Source organism: Bubalus kerabau, chromosome X (assembly GCF_029407905.1).
Source record: "Bubalus kerabau isolate K-KA32 ecotype Philippines breed swamp buffalo chromosome X, PCC_UOA_SB_1v2, whole genome shotgun sequence".
NCBI classification, from domain to species: domain Eukaryota; kingdom Metazoa; phylum Chordata; class Mammalia; order Artiodactyla; family Bovidae; genus Bubalus; species Bubalus kerabau.
In genome coordinates, this window is record NC_073647.1 from 25517870 (window position 1) to 25536261 (window position 18392).

The 18392-nt window shown below is 50.7% G+C and overlaps 1 protein-coding gene across 3 annotated transcripts; it reads left to right on the top strand.

The window, feature by feature from the left end:
- Positions 1–5394: 5394 nt before the first annotated feature.
- Positions 5395–13781, top strand: ZIC3 (Zic family member 3). Of its 3 annotated transcripts, none has more exons than XM_055564318.1 (5): positions 5395–5467; positions 8189–9446; positions 10577–10740; positions 11554–11723; positions 12653–13781. In XM_055564318.1, the coding sequence occupies exons 1-5, from the start codon at positions 5444–5446 to the stop codon at positions 12720–12722; spliced, it is 1686 nt and encodes a 561-aa protein (XP_055420293.1). In that variant the 5' UTR covers positions 5395–5443; the 3' UTR covers positions 12723–13781. The 3 variants fall into 3 exon arrangements, with proteins under 3 accessions (XP_055420293.1, XP_055420295.1, XP_055420294.1); XM_055564320.1 differs by lacking the exon at positions 5395–5467 and adding an exon at positions 7821–8028; XM_055564319.1 differs by lacking the exon at positions 5395–5467 and adding an exon at positions 7821–8028 and having other exon boundaries at positions 8228–9446.
- The last annotated feature ends 4611 nt before the right edge of the window (positions 13782–18392 follow it).

The following is an 18392-nucleotide window of genomic DNA, read 5'->3' on the forward strand; positions in this document are numbered from 1 at the left end:
GGTCAGGAAGATCTCCTGGAGCAGGAAATGGCAATCTACTCCAGTATTTTTGCCTGGAAAATCCCATGGACGGAGGAGCCTGGTAGGTTACAGTCCATGGGGTTACAAAGAGTTGGACATGACAAGCGACTTCACTTTCACTTTTCTGAGAAGGGAGGCAGGAGCCCCTAGGGGCACAGTTTGGGAGCAGCAGCCATGGAAGGTTCTAGTCCCAGTGTCCGGCTCTCCCCTCCCCCTCCACCCCCCCCCCCGCCCCTCCACCCCCCACCCCCACCCCCATCTCCCCCCTCCTCCCCACCTCTTCCTTAACCACCTCCCTCCTCCTCCCCTCCTCCCTCCCCCCATTCCCTCCACCCACCTCAGCCCACCACCTTCTGAGAGCTGAGGGTTTCTCTTGGCAGGGCCAGGAGGGGGCTCATTTTAAATACAGATCACTGCACAGAGCCTCACTAAGATGGCTCCTGGCCCCGTTAAAGAGAAATGGCACCCTAACTGAACTGGGAATGTCACTCCAGCCTTTCTTGGGCTTGCTAGGGTCAGGGGTTCCTAAGCTGATTTTCCACAAATGGCGCCTGTGGAAAAGCCTAGGTGCAAGGAAGTCTTTCTTTCTCCATTCCACTAGGCATATGATACCTGGTCAGGCCACAGCTCGGGCTTGAGACAGTTTCGGTCATCTAGGCCTGTCTAGAGGGCCTCCCTGGTAGCTCAGTTGGTAAAGAATCTTCCTGCAATGCAGGAGATCCTGGTTGGATTCCTGGGTTGGGAAGATCCCCTGGAGAAAGGGATAGGCTACCCACTCCAGTATTCTGGCCTGGAGAATTCCATGGACTATCCATGGGGGCCCAAAGAGTCGGACACAACTGAGCGATTTTCACTTTCACTTGCAGGCCCATCTAGGTCAGATGCCTGAATCAAAGTATTACCAGATAAGATATAGGTCGTCCAGTTAAATTAAAATTTCTGACAAAAAAATGATTAATTTTTTAGTGTAAATATCTCCCATGCAGTATTTGGGACATACTTATACTTAAAAAAAAAAAAAAAAAGTTTATTTGAAATTCAGGTTTAACTGAGCATCCCGGATTTCTCTGCTAGACCTAGTAGCTCTACCAGAGTGCAGTGACTACTTGTGTCTGGAGGAACTGTTGACTCTGCCAGCCTATGCCAGCTTCGAAAACTGAAGTGTAATCTACCAAAACTGAGTCTGAGAGAACAAAGGTTAAGGGCAGGGAGGAACTGCAACTTTGAAGAGAAATTTCTGATAGGGCTAGAGTCTGGGAGAAACAAGAGGAGCGGAGAGGCATACTTAAGAAGACAAGGTTGTGGGAGCATCCTGGAATCTTTATATTAACCTATAGTTTAAAGGAGAGGCATTGAAGGAAGTGGGGCTAAAATCCTTGCCCAAGTGTAGTAGTGGCTGAGGACATCTGTCCATGGTAGAACTGGAAGGAGCATTTCTGAGAGAGAAAAAGGCAAGGGATGAAGTCCAGGCCCTGGCTGAGGAGGGGCAGTTGAATTGGCAAATAGTTGCCCTCTCCTCATCAGAGCCCCTGGGTCCTGGGGAACTGGCCTCGCTTCCCTCGGGCTTCCTGAAGGCAGGCAGCTCAAGGAACGGCCTTAGCCCGGACTCACATGCCTCGCTGGGTTTGACAGCTACAGTTGCCCCTCAGGGTTCAGTCATGCGGAAAGGGTCAATAAACCTATGTATCTCCAGCCAAAGAAGAAAGACAATAAAACCACCCTCAGGGTCACAGGTCACACAGTCACAGATTGAGATATTCACAACTCTTTTTTCTTTCCTCTCCTCTTGTCTCCTCTTTCTCCCTCTGGTTCATTCTCCCTTGACTCTACTTTTCGCTTTTCTCCAAAACCAATGTTATGCCTGGAAATAATTACAAAGCTGAAAAAAAAATCATGTCATGCAAAATGAAGCTTGAAAAGTAGGAGAGTGATGGTGGATAAAACCCACCGGTTAAGAATACTTAGCTTCTTCGCTGGCAACCTCCAACCTTTAGTCTAGGGGAAAGCAAACATTTTCTGTAAAGCATCATATAGAAACAACTTTAGCTTTGCAAGCCACGCTGGGTCTCTGTAGCTTAATCTCCCCACCCTTTTCCCTCTCCTCCTCTTTTTTCTACTTCTAACCCTCTAAAGATTAAAAAAAAATAATTCTTGGCTCCTGGGGCCATACAAATACAACAGGCCAGATTTGGCTTGCAAATTGCCAGACCACATTCAAGCTAGAAGTTAGTCTAATTCACTCCTACTCTGTCTTACTTGGGGGTGGGGGGAAGAAAAGGGGGAAAGGGAGGCCCCCATCAAAGCCTTTTCCTCCTATCCCTTCACTAGAAAAGGACTAGATGAATGACTCCAAATGATGCAAAAACCACAAGCAAGTTGATTTTACCAAATGCCATTCCTGAACTATATAGAACTTCTTGGGAGTTGAATAAGCCGGGACAGCATTTTTTTAGGTGGCAGGAATTCTCACTCTCAATTTGGGCAAAAGGGAAGATAATTGAGGTAATGCAACATCTGCCCCCCAGGGAGAAGGGGAGGAAGAAGAGGGAATGGTGGACTAGGCCTGAACTAGGGAAATGGAGCTAGGAAGGTGGGGGCCCCAACACCTAGGCACCAAGGATGAGTCAGTGCCAGAAACCATAATATGGTCCTGAGGTACCCTTCCTGTCACCTTGGGTGCAGGACCCTGTCTCAAAGCAGGGACATGAATAAGTAAATCTCTCAGGAGAGTCAAGGCTTCTCTCCACTTGTTTTGGAGCTGAAGTTATTTACCAGAACTAACAGAGCACTTAGCACCTAGAAGGAACTTGGGGCCCTGCATAAATGAGAGCTCTAGAATGTCAGGCAAGCTTTGCACCCCCAATCCATTCTTCTTCCTCTATCTCTTCAGCTCACTGGGGAAGGACTTGGAATCATAAATCAAATGCATCATTGTGTATTTCTACCCCTGCCTGGGTCTCCCTCTCCCCTTGCCTCAGTGCTTCCCACCTACAAATGGTTCTGATCCTTTGGGGAAGGGGAAGTCTTCTTCCAATGTGACTTGTCCTTCTGGTACCCAGAGCCAGAGTGTACCTCAGATCCCGGGCAATAAATGTACTCATTGGCTGCATGACCTGGTGGGCCAGGACCATGACTCAGACTTAGCTGGTAACAGAGCACTGCCCACTGCCTAGGCTTTCACTGTATTTCCTGTATTTTCAGGGCTCTCTTCATTATCTCAAACCAGGTTCTGATATCTCTAGCTCAACTTCCTGCCTTCCTCCAAGTTCAATCCTATTTACTTCAGCCTGTGTCTCTGAAGTTCAAATATCTATCATTTGTCTATCTATCTGCACAGCCATGATTGACACGTACAATGAATGAAAATGTCTCATTCCTGTCTGGTTTGCCTTTCATTACATTGGGCAGCGATATGCTGCGGACCGCAGAGGACAAAGACAAAACAGATATTTAAAAAGGGTTGGTTAACAATATCTACTTGTTCATTCTACATTGAATTTTAAAGGTATTTAGGGCTTAAAACTTTTTTGTGAAATGATGAGAGGGTACTGCAAACTCTGATGTAGCCAATAAAATCTGGACCTCAAATAAGCGGTTGCTGAAAGTGTCCACTAGTCCCTGAGCTCCCAAGATCGATAGTTTAGCTTGGCCCCTGAAGACAATTAAGAGCTTTATCTTAGCATAAAAATAAAGAGGAGTTAAAAACTCATTCCTTTCCCGCCTTCTTCTCCCTTCATTTTTTAAAAAAATTGCGATTTGCAGTTTTTCTTTTAAAAAGATCTGGAACTCTTTTTAAAGAGGGGGTTGGATTGATGTAAGGAAAGTGCTGCTTACCAGGGGGAAAAATGCATATAATAGTGAGTTTCAAGGACATGTTTCAACGAGAAACACTTGGTGCTTCGCTAGAAAGAGGCAGGGGCACGAAATTCAGCGTCTTGGAATAATTCCCTTCCTGGATTCAAAGATTCATTTATTGAAATAAATCAGGAAGCATTGGCAGAACGGAAATCCGCTTGCTGGGTTTAAAGGGTCTTTAAAATGTTCCGAGTGTTAGATTGCAAGTCTTTTCTAAATACAAAACAGAAGAAAAGACCGCAGTGTTTCCCTTGGACTTAAAACTGCTAGATCTCCGACTTGGGATAATTTCATGTCCGCCACAGAGACTGTGTTTTAAGAGGAAATTCTGCCCCATAGAACAACTGCTGTACATGTTTTGCTTTTTAGCAGGCTGGATTGAAGAGAAAAGTGCTGCAAAGTGGGGCTCTGGGTTCTATGGAGAAACCAGTTTATCCCTACTGCCCGTCTGGACATTCTGTTTCCCTCTTGCTTCTCCAAGATGGATCCTAAAATTCTGGCTCAAAAGCTTTGCTCGTTTGGCAATGATCAGTTTCTCTGATTTTATTTATTGCTTCAGATTTGGGCATGAAAATAAATCTTTTTCCTATTTACTGTTTGAACTCAGTGTGAGGGAAAGGATCCCATTATATTTCCTATCCATACAGACATGTGGATATTTAGACCAGACCACATACAACTGGGGGACACATAAAAGAGATTTATTGGTTAATTTACGCCGCCTAATACACATGTAAACCCCAGTAAGCCAAAGCTGCCGAGGGAGCCTCGGTTCTAGCGTAAAATAAGAACCACGACTCCTGGGTTCCAGTCGCCCTGCCCTGCCCTGCCCTGCCCTGCCCTGCCCTGCCCTGCCCAGTGCTTCCTTTCTCCACCTGAGAAACGAAGAAACCAGAGCTCTCTTCTGTCTTACCCCAGCCTGTGTGCAGAAAAAAAACTTTTCTTCGCTTGCTTTCCGCCACCACTCCGCTCCTCTCAGACTCAGCTCCCTAAAGCCCCCTGTCCCCCGAAGTTGTTCCCAGGGTCTCCTCCGAAAAGGGAGTTGAGGGGTGGGAGCTGCAGGTAATCAGAACCTTGCCAATTATTATTGTAGTTGCCTAACAGGAGTGGTTTGCTTGGGGTGGGGGGGCGCGTTAGTTGTTTTCTTAGGCGGTAACTTGCTATATCTGGAGGTATTTCGCTTTCTATCGTGTTCCAAGGGTCAGGGTTCCCCCTTCCCCCAAAGTAAACCTCCACCCACGCCAACCGAAATAGAATTCGAAATGGCCTGCCTCTGCCCTGCAGCTCACAAAGTCCCCAGCCTCGTCCTCTTGGGGGTATCTGGGGTCCCTGCGCCCCGCCGAGCAACGACACCCCCTCAAGAGTCGCACATTCGGGCTGGGCCGGGCTGTCCTAGGAAGGGCTCCACCGCCCGGGGTTCTGGCCTGGCTGAACCGCCTCAGGTCGGCCCCTTAACAAGCATCCCCCCTCCCCACTTCTCTGTTGATGATCTAATTGAATTATGCCTTTTTGTTCCAGGGACTACAGAGCACGTGCTGGAGGCAATTAATTATCAGAATGTGGTCAGATGAAGACGGACAGTGGGCACTGGGTAGGTCAGCGGCGGCAACATCCCCCGCCCTGCGCTCGGGACCCCTCCCCCAAAAGGGGCTGGCGAGGGTCCCTCGGCCGCCCTCCTTCCTCGGCTCCTCCTTGCCCCCGCAGCCCCGACCCGGACTCCCAAACGCGCGTAGGCCCCTGGTTCTCGGGGTACCTGGCGGGGCTCCCCGGAAACCCTCTCATCAGCGCTGGCCGGGCTAGGGCTTGAGAGCCACCTCTTCGCCGCCCCCGAACCCCGCTCTTCTCCGGACTGACGCCGGAGGAGATCCAAACTTTTTCTGATCAGCTGCGCGCCCAGGGTCCGTGGGGGCTGGTGGGAAGTGAAGAGAGGTAGAAAGAAGGAAGGATATAAAGGGGGAAGGGAGAAGAAACGCGGAAGAGAAAGAAAAGCTATCCTCCGTTTTTGTAAAGCTGACTCCAGGGAACTCATTTGCATAATTTAGGCTTATTTGTTCTTCTCTGAACCTTTACCCCCCCAACCACCACCCCACCCTTCCCGCAAAGAAACCCGCTGCTGAGCGACACTGAAACCAGTCTTGGCGAGCCTATTTTCAGTAGCTGTAATAATTTAAGACAGCAGTGAACTCACCTTCCAACCTGGGGGGAGAGCTCTAATGTAGAGGGAGAATTGGGGCGAGTTTGAAGGGGAGGGGGTGACTACGGCAAGTGCGCTACCGGCAGGGTTTGTCCCCAGCAAACTGGCAAAGAAAGAAGGTGAAGTCTTGACCAGGCCTGGAGGAATGGGGGGCAGGAAGTGAAAGACTGCAGTTTATAAAGCGCTGCTTGAGGCGGTCTCTTCAAGCGTCTCTGAACTTGATCAGATGTTCTGTTTCCTACAGAGAGAAGGCGGCCCGGCTGTGAGGCTGCCTCAAGGCGCAGACTTTGGGGCTCGGCTCCGTTCGGGGTATGACAATCATAGCCATCTTTCTCTCTCTCTCTCTTTTTTTTTTTTTTTTTTTTGCCATTCTCACTCTCTTATATTCTTTGCAAATGTCCTGCTGAACAAAAAAAAATGAGTGGATTTATAGCCCTGTCTGAACCTGGTCATTATGTCCAGAAAGACCTTGCACCAGACAGGAGAGGGGGCCCTGATCCCACACACAACCCTAGAAAGACAATCTTTAAGGGTAAGAAGTTCCCTAGGTGACTAGAAGCTTCTGCAGGTAGAAGAGAGCAAAGCCCTGGCAGTTCAGAGGGAAGAAAATTCCACCTCACAAGCCCCATTCCCGCCCCCACTTTTGCATTTGAAAATGTTAAGAATTCGAAGCTGATTAGCCCAGAGGTTTGAAAACAGGCACTGATCCGGTGCGTGTGTGTGTGTGTGTGTGTGTGTGAGCGAATGTGTGTGCAGTGAGTTTGCTGTGTAGTTCATGCTGTGTGCATGTTCGGCATGCCAGGCTAAATGTACGTTGTGCTTGTTTAGTATTTGTGCCTCGGTGTGTTTGCAGTTATACGTGCGTGTGTGTATACTGTTGGGTGTTTCATTTGTTGTGTGTCTGTTTCCCTTTTTGTGTGTAGTTTGTTGTGCGTGTTTACTGCTGTGTTGAGAGCGTGTTTAGTGTGGTGTGTGCGAGTTTACTGTGTTGTTACATGTGATTACTGTGTTGTGTCTGGTGTGTCATGTGGGAGGGTGGCGGGGACAGTGGCGAGGACAGTATACTATAGCCACTACTCACATACTGAGAGCCAATGGTTGGCTCAGACGGAAGTAACGGAGATGGCTCTAATTCTAACCATTTCTCCTCGTTTTCACAGACGGCGAGCTGGCCGGCCTGGGTCCAGCCTCTTGGGTCAACAGGACCCACAGCAGCGCGTGGGGAGGACGCGGCGAATGAGCCGCGAGAGTGGAACTGTTCTCGCCCCGGGATCCGCGCCCGGGGGCACATTCTCGGGGTGGTGAGGCGGCGGGTTGGGGGGCCCAGGCAGGACTGGACGTCCAGCGCCCAGCCGACGGTGGGAACGATCCTGGCGAGGCAAGGAGTTCATTTGGTAAAAGCGGGTAAAGCGGGCGCGAGGGGTGCTCGCCCGCTTCGGGCGAGGGGGAAGCCAGGGAGAGGTCCCGGCACCGCCCCGCCGGTCGCCGGCTGGAGCCTGGCTCCAGTTCCCCCACGGCAGCGCCAGCCTCACGGAGCCCACTCGCGGGTTCCCGGCCGCCGCCGCCGCCTCACCTGCCAGGCGCCGGGCCACGACCCAATCAGCGGCGGTCGCTCGGCCGCGGCTGCCATGTTCCCCGCTCCGCGCTGCCAATCAGTGTGGCGACTGCCAATGGGCTGCGGGGCCGGGGGTCAGGTGACCGCGGGCCAGCTGGCTCCCCATTGGCGCGCGCCGCGCGGCCTCCCGCTCGGTTTATGTGAGAGGAGTGAGTGATTGACTTTATCAGTCCAAGGACACTACTCTGGAGGCGAAGAGGCTGGGACTGGCGCGGCGAGCGGCGAGGACCGAGCCTTCCTCCTGCCTCCTGCCCGCCGGCCGCGAGCCGGCTCTGCTTCTAAGCGCACCCTAGCCGGGAGGCAGGAACCTTCTGGTCCCGCGGCTCTGCGCTCTCGGGGAGAGGTGGGGTGCCCGGGACAGGATTGGCAAACTCCGCCCTCCACTTATTATTTTGCTTATTTTTCTTTGTGCGCGTCTGTTAGTTTGTTAAACCAGATCTAGTTCCAGAATCTTTTCTCCTCCCTTCTACCCCCCTCCTTCTCCCCCCTCCTCCCCCCTCCAGGTCCTTCTACTTCCCCTCCTCCCTCCTGTCCCTCTGCAGGAGACTCTCAGCGACGGAAAGTTGCAGTCCCTGCTTCAGCCTGAGGGATCTCCTGACCACCGTGTCCAACCGTCGCCACCCCTCTTCGACTTCGACTCTGTGGAGCTCTCCTTAAGCACCCTCGATCACATCTGCGAGGTCGCTGGTGTCGAAAAAGAACCACCCATGACGATGCTCCTGGACGGAGGCCCGCAGTTCCCAGGGCTGGGAGTGGGCAGCTTCGGCGCGCCGCGCCACCACGAGATGCCCAACCGCGAGCCGGCGGGCATAGGGCTGACTCCTTTCGGGGACTCGCCCCACGCCGCCGCCGCCGCCGCCGCCGCCTTCAAGCTGAGCCCCGCGGCGGCTCACGATCTGTCTTCTGGCCAGAGCTCGGCGTTCACGCCGCAGGGTTCGGGTTACGCCAACGCCCTGGGCCATCATCACCACCACCATCACCACCATCACCACGCCGGCCAGGTGCCCAGCTACGGCGGAGCCGCCTCCGCCGCCTTCAACTCCACGCGCGACTTTCTGTTCCGCCAGCGCGGCTCCGGGCTCGGAGAGGCGGCCTCGGGTGGTGGGCAGCACGGGCTCTTCGCCGGCTCGGCGAGTAGCCTGCACGCTCCGGCTGGCATCTCTGAGCCCCCCGGCTACCTGCTCTTCCCCGGGCTGCACGACCAAGGCGCTGGGCACCCGTCGCCCACCGGGCACGTGGACAACAACCAGGTCCACCTGGGGCTGCGCGGGGAGCTGTTCGGCCGCGCTGACCCGTACCGCCCGGTGGCCAGCCCGCGCACGGACCCCTACACGGCCGGCGCGCAGTTCCCGAACTACAGCCCCATGAACATGAACATGGGCGTGAACGTGGCGGCCCACCACGGGCCCGGCGCCTTCTTCCGTTACATGCGACAGCCCATCAAGCAGGAGCTGTCGTGCAAGTGGATCGACGAGGCTCAGCTGAGCCGGCCCAAGAAGAGCTGCGACCGGACCTTCAGCACCATGCACGAGCTGGTGACACATGTCACCATGGAGCATGTGGGGGGCCCGGAGCAGAACAACCACGTCTGCTATTGGGAGGAGTGCCCCCGCGAGGGCAAGTCTTTCAAGGCGAAGTACAAACTGGTCAATCACATTCGGGTGCACACGGGCGAGAAGCCCTTCCCGTGCCCCTTCCCGGGCTGCGGGAAGATCTTCGCCCGCTCCGAGAACCTCAAGATCCACAAGAGGACCCACACAGGTAAGGAGGAGGGCGGGCGGGCGCGGGGTTCGCCGCGGCCGCGCGCCGCGAAGCCGACCTGCACCGCGAGGGAGCGAGGGGTGGCGGCCGTAGAGTGAGGCGGCGCCCCGCCGGGGCGGTTGGAAGAAGTAGCGCTGTCAATGTCCCTCCACCTCTCGTCCTCCCCGCCCCGCGGCGCTTTTGCCCAGTTCTAACTTCCCGGGCGGACGGCTGTGCGGTCTCAGGAACTAATTGGAACCTTCTCGCGCCCAGGAACCCACTGGCGCCGCCTCTTTTTGTCTCTTTCTGGGTTACTCTGGAGGGACTCCGAACGTGTGCAGAGAAATTGTTCACAAGCGACTTAGCTCTCGGCACCCAGTCGGGGGAGGCAACCATAGAAATGCTAATGAAAACTAACTTTCGGTTACTTCCGCTCTTTTTTACCCTTGATTGGCACATCTCCTAATTAAATGACTGGTACTTTTGTCAAACTATTTTTATTTGGAGTTCCAGGTTCAATTCAGTCCTCTGGGAGGAACGCTAACGTAGAAAAGGCACCCCAGTTTCGTGGCTTGTTCAGAGCATCTTGTAAAACTGTCCGGAGCCCCCTGGATTTATATAGTTTTCTCTTTTCGAACGTTAAGTACGACGACCTCAGCTTTTTAATGCTGGGCTTAGCAAAACCGATGCATTTGAAAGAGGCAAATTAAAAGGTACAAAGGAGGAACTAAAAGGGATTGTCCCGTCCTCGGTCCATTGTCCCTCCCGGGCTTGGCTGCCACGCCGAGATACCGGCGGAACGCTGCAGCGCTCGGAGGCCCCGGGCCGGTGGGGGGGGGGGGGGGGAGTACCGCAACTCGGGGGAAACTTTGGAGGAACCAGGGGCTTGCCCTCCGGCCCGAGAACAAAGGGACGGGCAGGTTCTGGGCCGGCCCTGCCTCACCCCCGCCCCCGACCACCGCTCCCCACCCTAGCAGGCTCAACCCGCGTTCTCCATTTTTCTCCAGGGAAAAGAGATGCCATGGCAGCCCCCAGTCGGCGCTCCCTCTCCGGGCAGACCGCCGGGCGCTCTGTCTCCCGCTGCTCGGCCGGAGGACGCTCCTGGCCCTGACTGTTTCCCCCCACCCCTTTTGCGTTTCTGCCTTTTGCAGGTGAGAAACCTTTTAAATGTGAATTTGAAGGCTGTGACAGACGCTTTGCCAACAGCAGCGACCGCAAGAAGCACATGCATGTGCACACCTCGGACAAGCCCTATATCTGCAAAGTGTGCGACAAGTCCTACACGCACCCGAGCTCCCTGCGCAAGCACATGAAGGTAATTACCTCTTTATTAGCGGTCGGCGGTTTATAAACACTCTGCCCGACACCGGGCTGCGGAACGGAAGCGCCCGCGCTGCCAACCCTGTATCTTCCACGTTAAATCCGATTTGCTCCAGCGTTGACACCTTGAACCCATTTGAGGGACCGGGAGGGGGGACGGGGAGGGGGAGCGCAGTAGGGAGGAGGAGGGAGCGGAGGGAAAGATCAGTTGTTTACTGGGAAGCTCTAACCGAGCTCGCCGGGACTGGATGTCGCAGTGGCCGCCTCTCCCCGGCTCAACCCGCGATGAGAACCGAGAGTGCCCGCGCCGAACCCGGGGGGCGGGGGGCTGGGGGCTCCGTTCTTTTTCGGCTTCCGGTAAAACAATAGGGCCGAGGAGCGCGGGGGGATTCCCACGCAATTGTCGGAGCCCTCGCAGCGCCCAGGGCGCCCGTGCCACCTTTCTCTGTATCTGCTTTCCCAAGCCAGAGCGGTCTTGGCCAGACTTGGGCCCGGAGTATTTTATAGGGCCCCAAAGACTATGTGCTTACCCCGCTCCAGCCGCGGAGAAAGCATTTCTGAAGGGGCATGAATAAACTAGAGTACTTTATTCCTTTTCCACAATGGCTCAAACTGGTTTTTTGACGAATGTCTTGGGGTTTTCTTATACATCGGTAATGTGGAAATTAAAAAACAAAACCCCCAAATCAGCAGCATTTTGTCTTTTAAGTGGGTTACTGGGCGGTCTTGCTCTTACAGTGCTCTTGTTTTTGCTTGCACAATGCCAATTGGAATTATATTCATTATAATATATACATGTTAATTTTAGGTTCATGAATCTCAAGGGTCAGATTCCTCCCCTGCTGCCAGTTCAGGCTATGAATCTTCCACTCCACCCGCTATAGCTTCTGCAAACAGTAAAGATACCACTAAAACCCCTTCTGCAGTTCAAACTAGCACCAGCCACAACCCTGGACTTCCTCCCAATTTTAACGAATGGTACGTCTGAGGACAAACACAAACCCTGTTTGACCATAGAATGGACCAAATGCATTTTAAAAAGAAAACTGAGACCAATCAGATGGAAATGGAGTTGTAAGGCAAGAGGCCATATATAGGGCTATATCTGGTTAATTGCAATTGTCCAGGAAGGTTTTTGGGCAAGATCCAAAAGTAGCCATGCCCTTTTCTCAGGATTAGAAAATATGTTTTGGCATTTGAAGGATTAAAAAAAGATCTTCTCACTGCTTATTCCTCCCCTTTCTCTTGCTCTCTGCTCACCCCATCCCTAAATGCCTTCAGTTCATTTTAACTCTTGTCCTGTTTCTTGAGAGGAAGTTATGGAAGGCTTATTGGTGGTGGTGATGCTAAAACTGATGGAAAAATCTTCGCCTTAGTGGTGATTGTTTAAACTCTCACAGTCTTAAACCGTGCCAAAGTCCTGTTATGTCTTGAACTTTTCCTCAAAGCATTACACTTGTGAATGTATTTTTGTCTAATGGGGTTAAAACTGTTGTTCAGTATTTTTTCAGGCTGAGGATGTGATGTTACTCTACACAAATTGTGACGTTTAGTATACAATTGCCTTTTGTAATAACTTTCTTTTTTGTAAATACATATCCATTGATGCCATATTTATCGTTTGTAATTTAATTATTGCTACAAATGCCGGGAACTGAACAATATTTATGGATAAATGTTTTCTAACAAATTCTGTACAGCTTTTGATTATAACCGCTTTAGCATTAAAATTTATTGTTTTGAAAGAAGAACACAATTTACAATTTTTGAACCACTGACTCCTTTCTCTTGTTTTGTAACAGCCTCCTTCTACAAAGAGGAGACGTGAGCAAATGAAATCTTGTTTGTTGGTATTTATAACTCACTCAGATCCCTTTTTTAATTGTTAAATTATTTTTCTATTGCAGTATAGATTCTTTACAGTGTCAGTTTCCATCTGGGAAGACCCTCCTTTCTTTAGCTCAGATGGTTGTTTAACTGCGAGTTTAAATGTGTTTGTCCTGGATTTTCGGCATGCAAATCAAATATTACTGATCAATTCAGTTAGTGGCCATGACATCTCAATCTTGTACTTCAAAGACTGAGAAGCTGGATTTAATCATCCCTGCCCTACATATATAAACCTAAGGTAACCTAATGAGTTTTATGTCCCTTAGTTTTTTATTATCTTACATAAAAATGAACATTGCGGCAGGATGCATGTCTGTCTGTTCTATCAAAAGATCACCCATATACCTATATATGTTTGTATCTATGACTTATCTAATCTGCCTATCAAATCTAGCTAGCTATCTATATATTTTCAAAAGTAAGCATATGTCTGAAACAGTGATGACGAGTAAGGCCAGTCGAGGCATGCTTACTTATGATTAAAGTGCTTCTTAAAAGAACCATAGTCCATTTACAATTATGGAAGGCACAGGTTGGTTTGTTTTGCTGTATATAGTTCAGTTCGTAATTATCACAATTATTCATAACATTTTTATAGCGGTGTAATAACTGCAGCTGTTCTGAAATATTATGGAAAGAAAAAACATTTGCAAAATATGTATTTTTAAAAGTTCATGGTTTGTAGGCAAAGATGTTAAGAGCATTGTTTCCATTAAAATCAATAACAATGAAAAATGGTTGTTTGCTTTGTGATAAAATATTAACAATCCGTTTAATCTTAAGTGAAGCAACTCATTTGGACAGACCGTTTTTTTACAGTTGTTATATGAAAAAGAAACATTACTATTTGGGGGGGTGGAGTGGGTAGAGTATTGAGGGTTTTTTTTTTTTTTTACTAATTTAGGGTGCTGTTTAATATTGAGAGCCCAATCTCTGCATGAATAACCAACTTGCAAATCAGCAAATAGAATGGTGGAGATAAGGAATTGTAAAGAATTTAGAAATGTAATGAATAGGCTTAAGTATCTCCTTCTCTTGAAGGGGCAGTACTCTAGGATTTGTGGTGGCAGTCAGTTTGGTATTATTCATAATCATTTTGAATTCTAGAATTTTGTTTATTGTTCTTTTTGAAGAAATAAAGTCTTGGCACATCTATTTATGTTATAACATTTTTGTATTTGGTGCCTGATTTTTTTCCCATGTTCAAATAAATCAACCTTAAATTGAAATGCTCAGAGAAGTTCTGATGATTAAAAGAAACTTTGATTCCTTGGATACAGTTGAAACAGTCTGTTTCAAGTTATCTACTGATCTTTGTCAACAGACAATTAGTTATTGACAGTTTCTAATTGCAAATTGCTTTGGATGTGATTTCTTGTTTGTGCAGAATGGTTTTTGGGGTTTTTTTTTTTTTACACTTTCCTCCACCAGTAGACAAGGCAAAGGCCTGAATGCCATGAACGGATTGGGATGCCTTCACAAGTGTGAGCAGGTAACCTGGTCAGTCTACTGCTCCTACCCCCGGACATTCTAGTCTTGACCTTGACATTGAGGGTGCTGGACCAAATTCCTATTTCAGGAGTTTTCCTTCACTTCAAACCAGAAAGCATTTTAAATGCTCAGCAAGTTTTCAGAAAGTGTGTACTCATAAGATTGGCTTTACATGTGTTCCAACTGAAGTCTAAATAATGTTTTTCTTCTGAAATGTGCATTTAACTTCCACAGTTTACTGTTTTCTCTATGAATTTTCTCTCCAGCCCCAACTTCACCTAATCTTAAATGACAGTAGAGTGATGGGTTGGATGCAAGATTATTTTAAAAACTTGCTTCTCCCACCCCCCATTAAATACATTAAACAGACATCTCCTTAGGAGACATTGTTTGATCTTTTTTGCTAGGCTTGAAATTATTCTGCCATGAAAATTTACAGTAGAGCATTGTGTCCTAAGAGTGGAAGATGTGAATTAACAATGATGATAACCAATATTAAGATGTGGAAGTTTTGCCCCTCTACATGATATCCTTTAATATGGATGTAGCATCGTTATTTCTGTCTATCCCTCTGCCCTTGTCATTTGTTGCAAAGAAAACTTTATTTTAGTAGAAAACTTTTCACAGATTTTCTTTCTATAATCTGACTCTGGGAGTACATATTCTTCAATTTTCAGTAAGTCTCTTAAAGAATAAGCACCCCCTCCCCCGCCGCCCAACAACAACAAAAACATTTGCAACCCTAAAGATAGATAAGCTGGAAAACATGAATGTCAGCTGGATTCTTAGTAAGAGAACGGTTATTTTACTTCTTGTACCTGGTAAGACCTTTGTTAAAAGTCCATTATCTTTTCCAAAATGGGTGGTTTAGTTTAAGATTTCCACGAAGGTGTCTATTTTCATGCAGACAGAAGTCTGGACTTCATCCAGTTTGGAAGGTTAAAGATCAGGGTCCAGGCTAAGCAGGGCTGTGGGTCCTAACTACCGCGGAGGTTGAAGAACTAACAGGGACCGCCTCTGCTCACAAAGCCTCCTAGGAAAGTTGAGTTCAGGACTTCCTCGCCCCTCCCACCCCTCTCGCCGCCCGCTGTCTCTTCGCCCCTGGCTCCTTCTCCCCTTATAAAACCCCCAAAACAAACGAAAAAAGCCGAAGGGCCTTGGCCCTTAAGCTTCTGAAAGAGTCGCTACCGGTCTGCCCATCCCCTGAACCGCGCGGGATCTCAGCCCCGCAGCCGGGCTGGTTTTCTTTCGGGCGGTCTTCCCCCACGAGACCTAAAGTCTAGTCGGGCTCGGCCCCGGGACGAGGCGTCGCGGAAGTCAGGGCTCCCGCTCGGGGTCCTCAGGCCCCTGGTGGGGGCTCCCGGGGTCCCTATGCACACACCAAGTTCTTGCAAGGCCCGGTCGAAGCTGGGGCCGGGGGGGAGGGGACCTCATTTCCTAGGGTCAATTCTCTTGCGGTCTCGGCCCGCTGACCCTTTGACCTCCACCTACAGGGCCCTTGGCGGCCGTAAGCCGGCGGTCGCCCGGGCTCCGAGGACGCTTCGCGCCCCATCGCCTCCCGGCCTCATTAGGCCGGCGGGTCTGTAAAGCAGGAATCAGCCGCTGCCTAATCCGGACCTGGGGTCAATATGAGCCCAAACAATGGTGAGCTCCGAAGGCCACAGCGCAGCGCTGGCCGCAAACTTTGTGTTCCATTCATTTTCTGAAGGCGGCGGGGTGGGGGAGGGAGGGGAGGTACTCGCACGCCCGAAGGCCGATCCCTGCGCCCAGGGCTTTTCAGCGAGAGTCCCCGCTCTCCGGCCCTCCCGGTCTCATCGCCGCGCCAGGGTTTTGGAAGGGCCGGCAGGGCGCGGGGCCCGGTTCGCGGCCCGCGCGAGGGCCCAAGGGCTGGCCTAGAGGCGGCCGCCCCCGCACTAAGAACAAGACTTTGAAGTGGGTTTTTAGCGTGCACGTGTGAGAGCCGCGCCGGGGCCGGAGCGGGGGCCCGCTGGGAGGAAAGGGGAGGCTCCGGCCAGGACCGGCCCCTCCTCCCCCGCGCCCCGTCGCTCCGGCCTTTTCAAGCCGCGGCCGGGACCCCGCCGGCCGCCCGCGCCCAGAGCCCGCGCTGCGCGCAGGCGCACAACCCGCAGCCGTCGAGTCAGATTTCGCTGCGAGGGGGCGGCGGGGGAGAGTTGAAAGCAGCTCGGCGGCGCCGCGGCCTCGGCCGGGCCGGGAAGGGGGGCGGAGGGCCGGACGGAGCGGGGGGGCTGGTTTTGGGGCGGCTCTCGGGTCGGAAACATGGCGGCCGGATGCGAACCCCCGCGGAGCGCAGCAAAGCGCTGACGGCGGGCTGCCGAACTGTTGTGTGGTTTCAACTCCCTTTTATTCCTCGGCTCGGAGCGCCTCGCGGGAGAATGTAGGTCGTGGCGGCCGAGTGCAAAATTGTTTAAAAAACAAAACAAAACAAAAAAAAAAAAAAACGGAAGCGGAGAAGTTCTTCCAGGGCATCCTGGGCGTGGGAAGTTGGCGAGCCTTCTGGGGGCTGGGGTTCCCGGGAGGGAAGGGGGGTAGGCTTGGACCTGAAATCTACCCGAAGCCTCCCCACCCTCCGGGCCCGACTGAAAGCGTTTCTCCTCCGACCCCTCGGGGTGGGGGATGCCGTTTTGAGCTTCGTGCCCGAGTCGGGATCCTCCTGCACCTTCGAGTCGCGAAAAATGCCAAGGAGTGGACACTGTTCTCTTCCAGGACAATGGCGGGGCGCGTGAGCGGAGCACGGAGGCACCGTTTCCAAACCGGGTGCCCTGGATTAGCCGCATGGATATGTCATTGCGAGTTCGAACCCTACACGTTGCTCAGGCCCCGTTTTCTGCATATCTCATTTAAACGCGGGCCTATGAAAAATAGCACTGTGTGCGCTTTTGTGTGTGCTGTTAACAGCTGGTGGTCTTACGAAAAAAGGGGCAGGAGGGAAGGCCATGATTCCGAAAACTTGCATTCAGCTTTTGCTTAAACCGCCTTAATGCTGGCGTGTGAAAGAACCCCTGGTAGCTCTGGGATCTCGAGTCCGTGTTTTCTCTGCAGGGAAAATGGAGCAGATGTCTTTCGTGAGGAGAAAAAAATGTGGGCTTTTAAAAATGTAGTTTTTGACCCCCGTCTCCTCTAGGAAAATAAGCGGCACGCATTCTTTCAGGTTGCGTCTTCGTGGAGGCCAACAACTAAACGAAAAGACAGCCTTCTGGGCTGCCCACTGGCGAGGATTTGGGCTCCTGAAGGTGTGGGCCAGCTCCCGTGGGCCACCTTGAGAAGGGCCCCAGGTGGGTGGGCAGGTCATTAGCAAAGCTGGCCCAGATCTGGGGGGAAATCTGCAAAACAGTGCCTTTATCTGCAGAGAACAATTGATGGGGTTGTCTTTCCTCCTTTTCAGTGCACAAAGAAGACGGCTTTGGAGCAAGAATTTGGAATATGCATTTAAGTTGTGCTTTGCATTGGAAACCCCTGGGCAATTAAGCCTGCCTTGTAGTATTTTCTGTCCTTTTCTTATGTGTGGTTCGTGCAAGTCAAAGGGGATGGAGACCCTTCTACAGTTTGGAGACTTGTTTTGAAATAGCGACCAAACAGATTTTTACCCCTTTGGGTGAAGTTTGCTTCCAGGGTTCAGCCTCTTCACCCCCACCCCTGACTGGAATAGAGTATTGACATCTTTGAGAGAGCAAAGGAGGTAGATGGTGCTTGCTGTATACTTTATTTTTCCATGCTGTAGTTTGAACCCTGAGATTTGAGCTTTTTCCTGGCTAAATCTCTTGGTACCAAAAGTGTGGAAAATGAAAAGTTCATTAACTTGAAAAATCTTTAGCCAGTGGGTAGGCAGTTTGTCTCTCTGAGAACTGCAGTGCCCAGAACGTCTCTAAGATTGACTTTGGAATCAAGCTAAAGATGCACTGGTGAACTATCTCCCCTGGATACCTGCGGTGTTCTTTGGGTCATTTGATATGGTAAAACTGTGGTTGATTTTCATAAGAGTTACATGAATGGAATTTCTTCTAAACTGGATGAATGACAAATTGGTAGAACTCTTATATTTGTATGAATGATAACTCCAAAGGGCACTGCTTTTCCCTCTGAGGTTTGGTTTCTACCATCACTATTGAAATTTACAGCTTGAAAAACACTAAGTTCGCAGGAAGCCTTTAAAGGGGGGAATGTTCAGAGAGGACTTAGACTAATAATAACACAGGAGCAAAACGTCTTTGAATAAGATTCTTGTTGCCAAAAATCTGTTGAAACTAA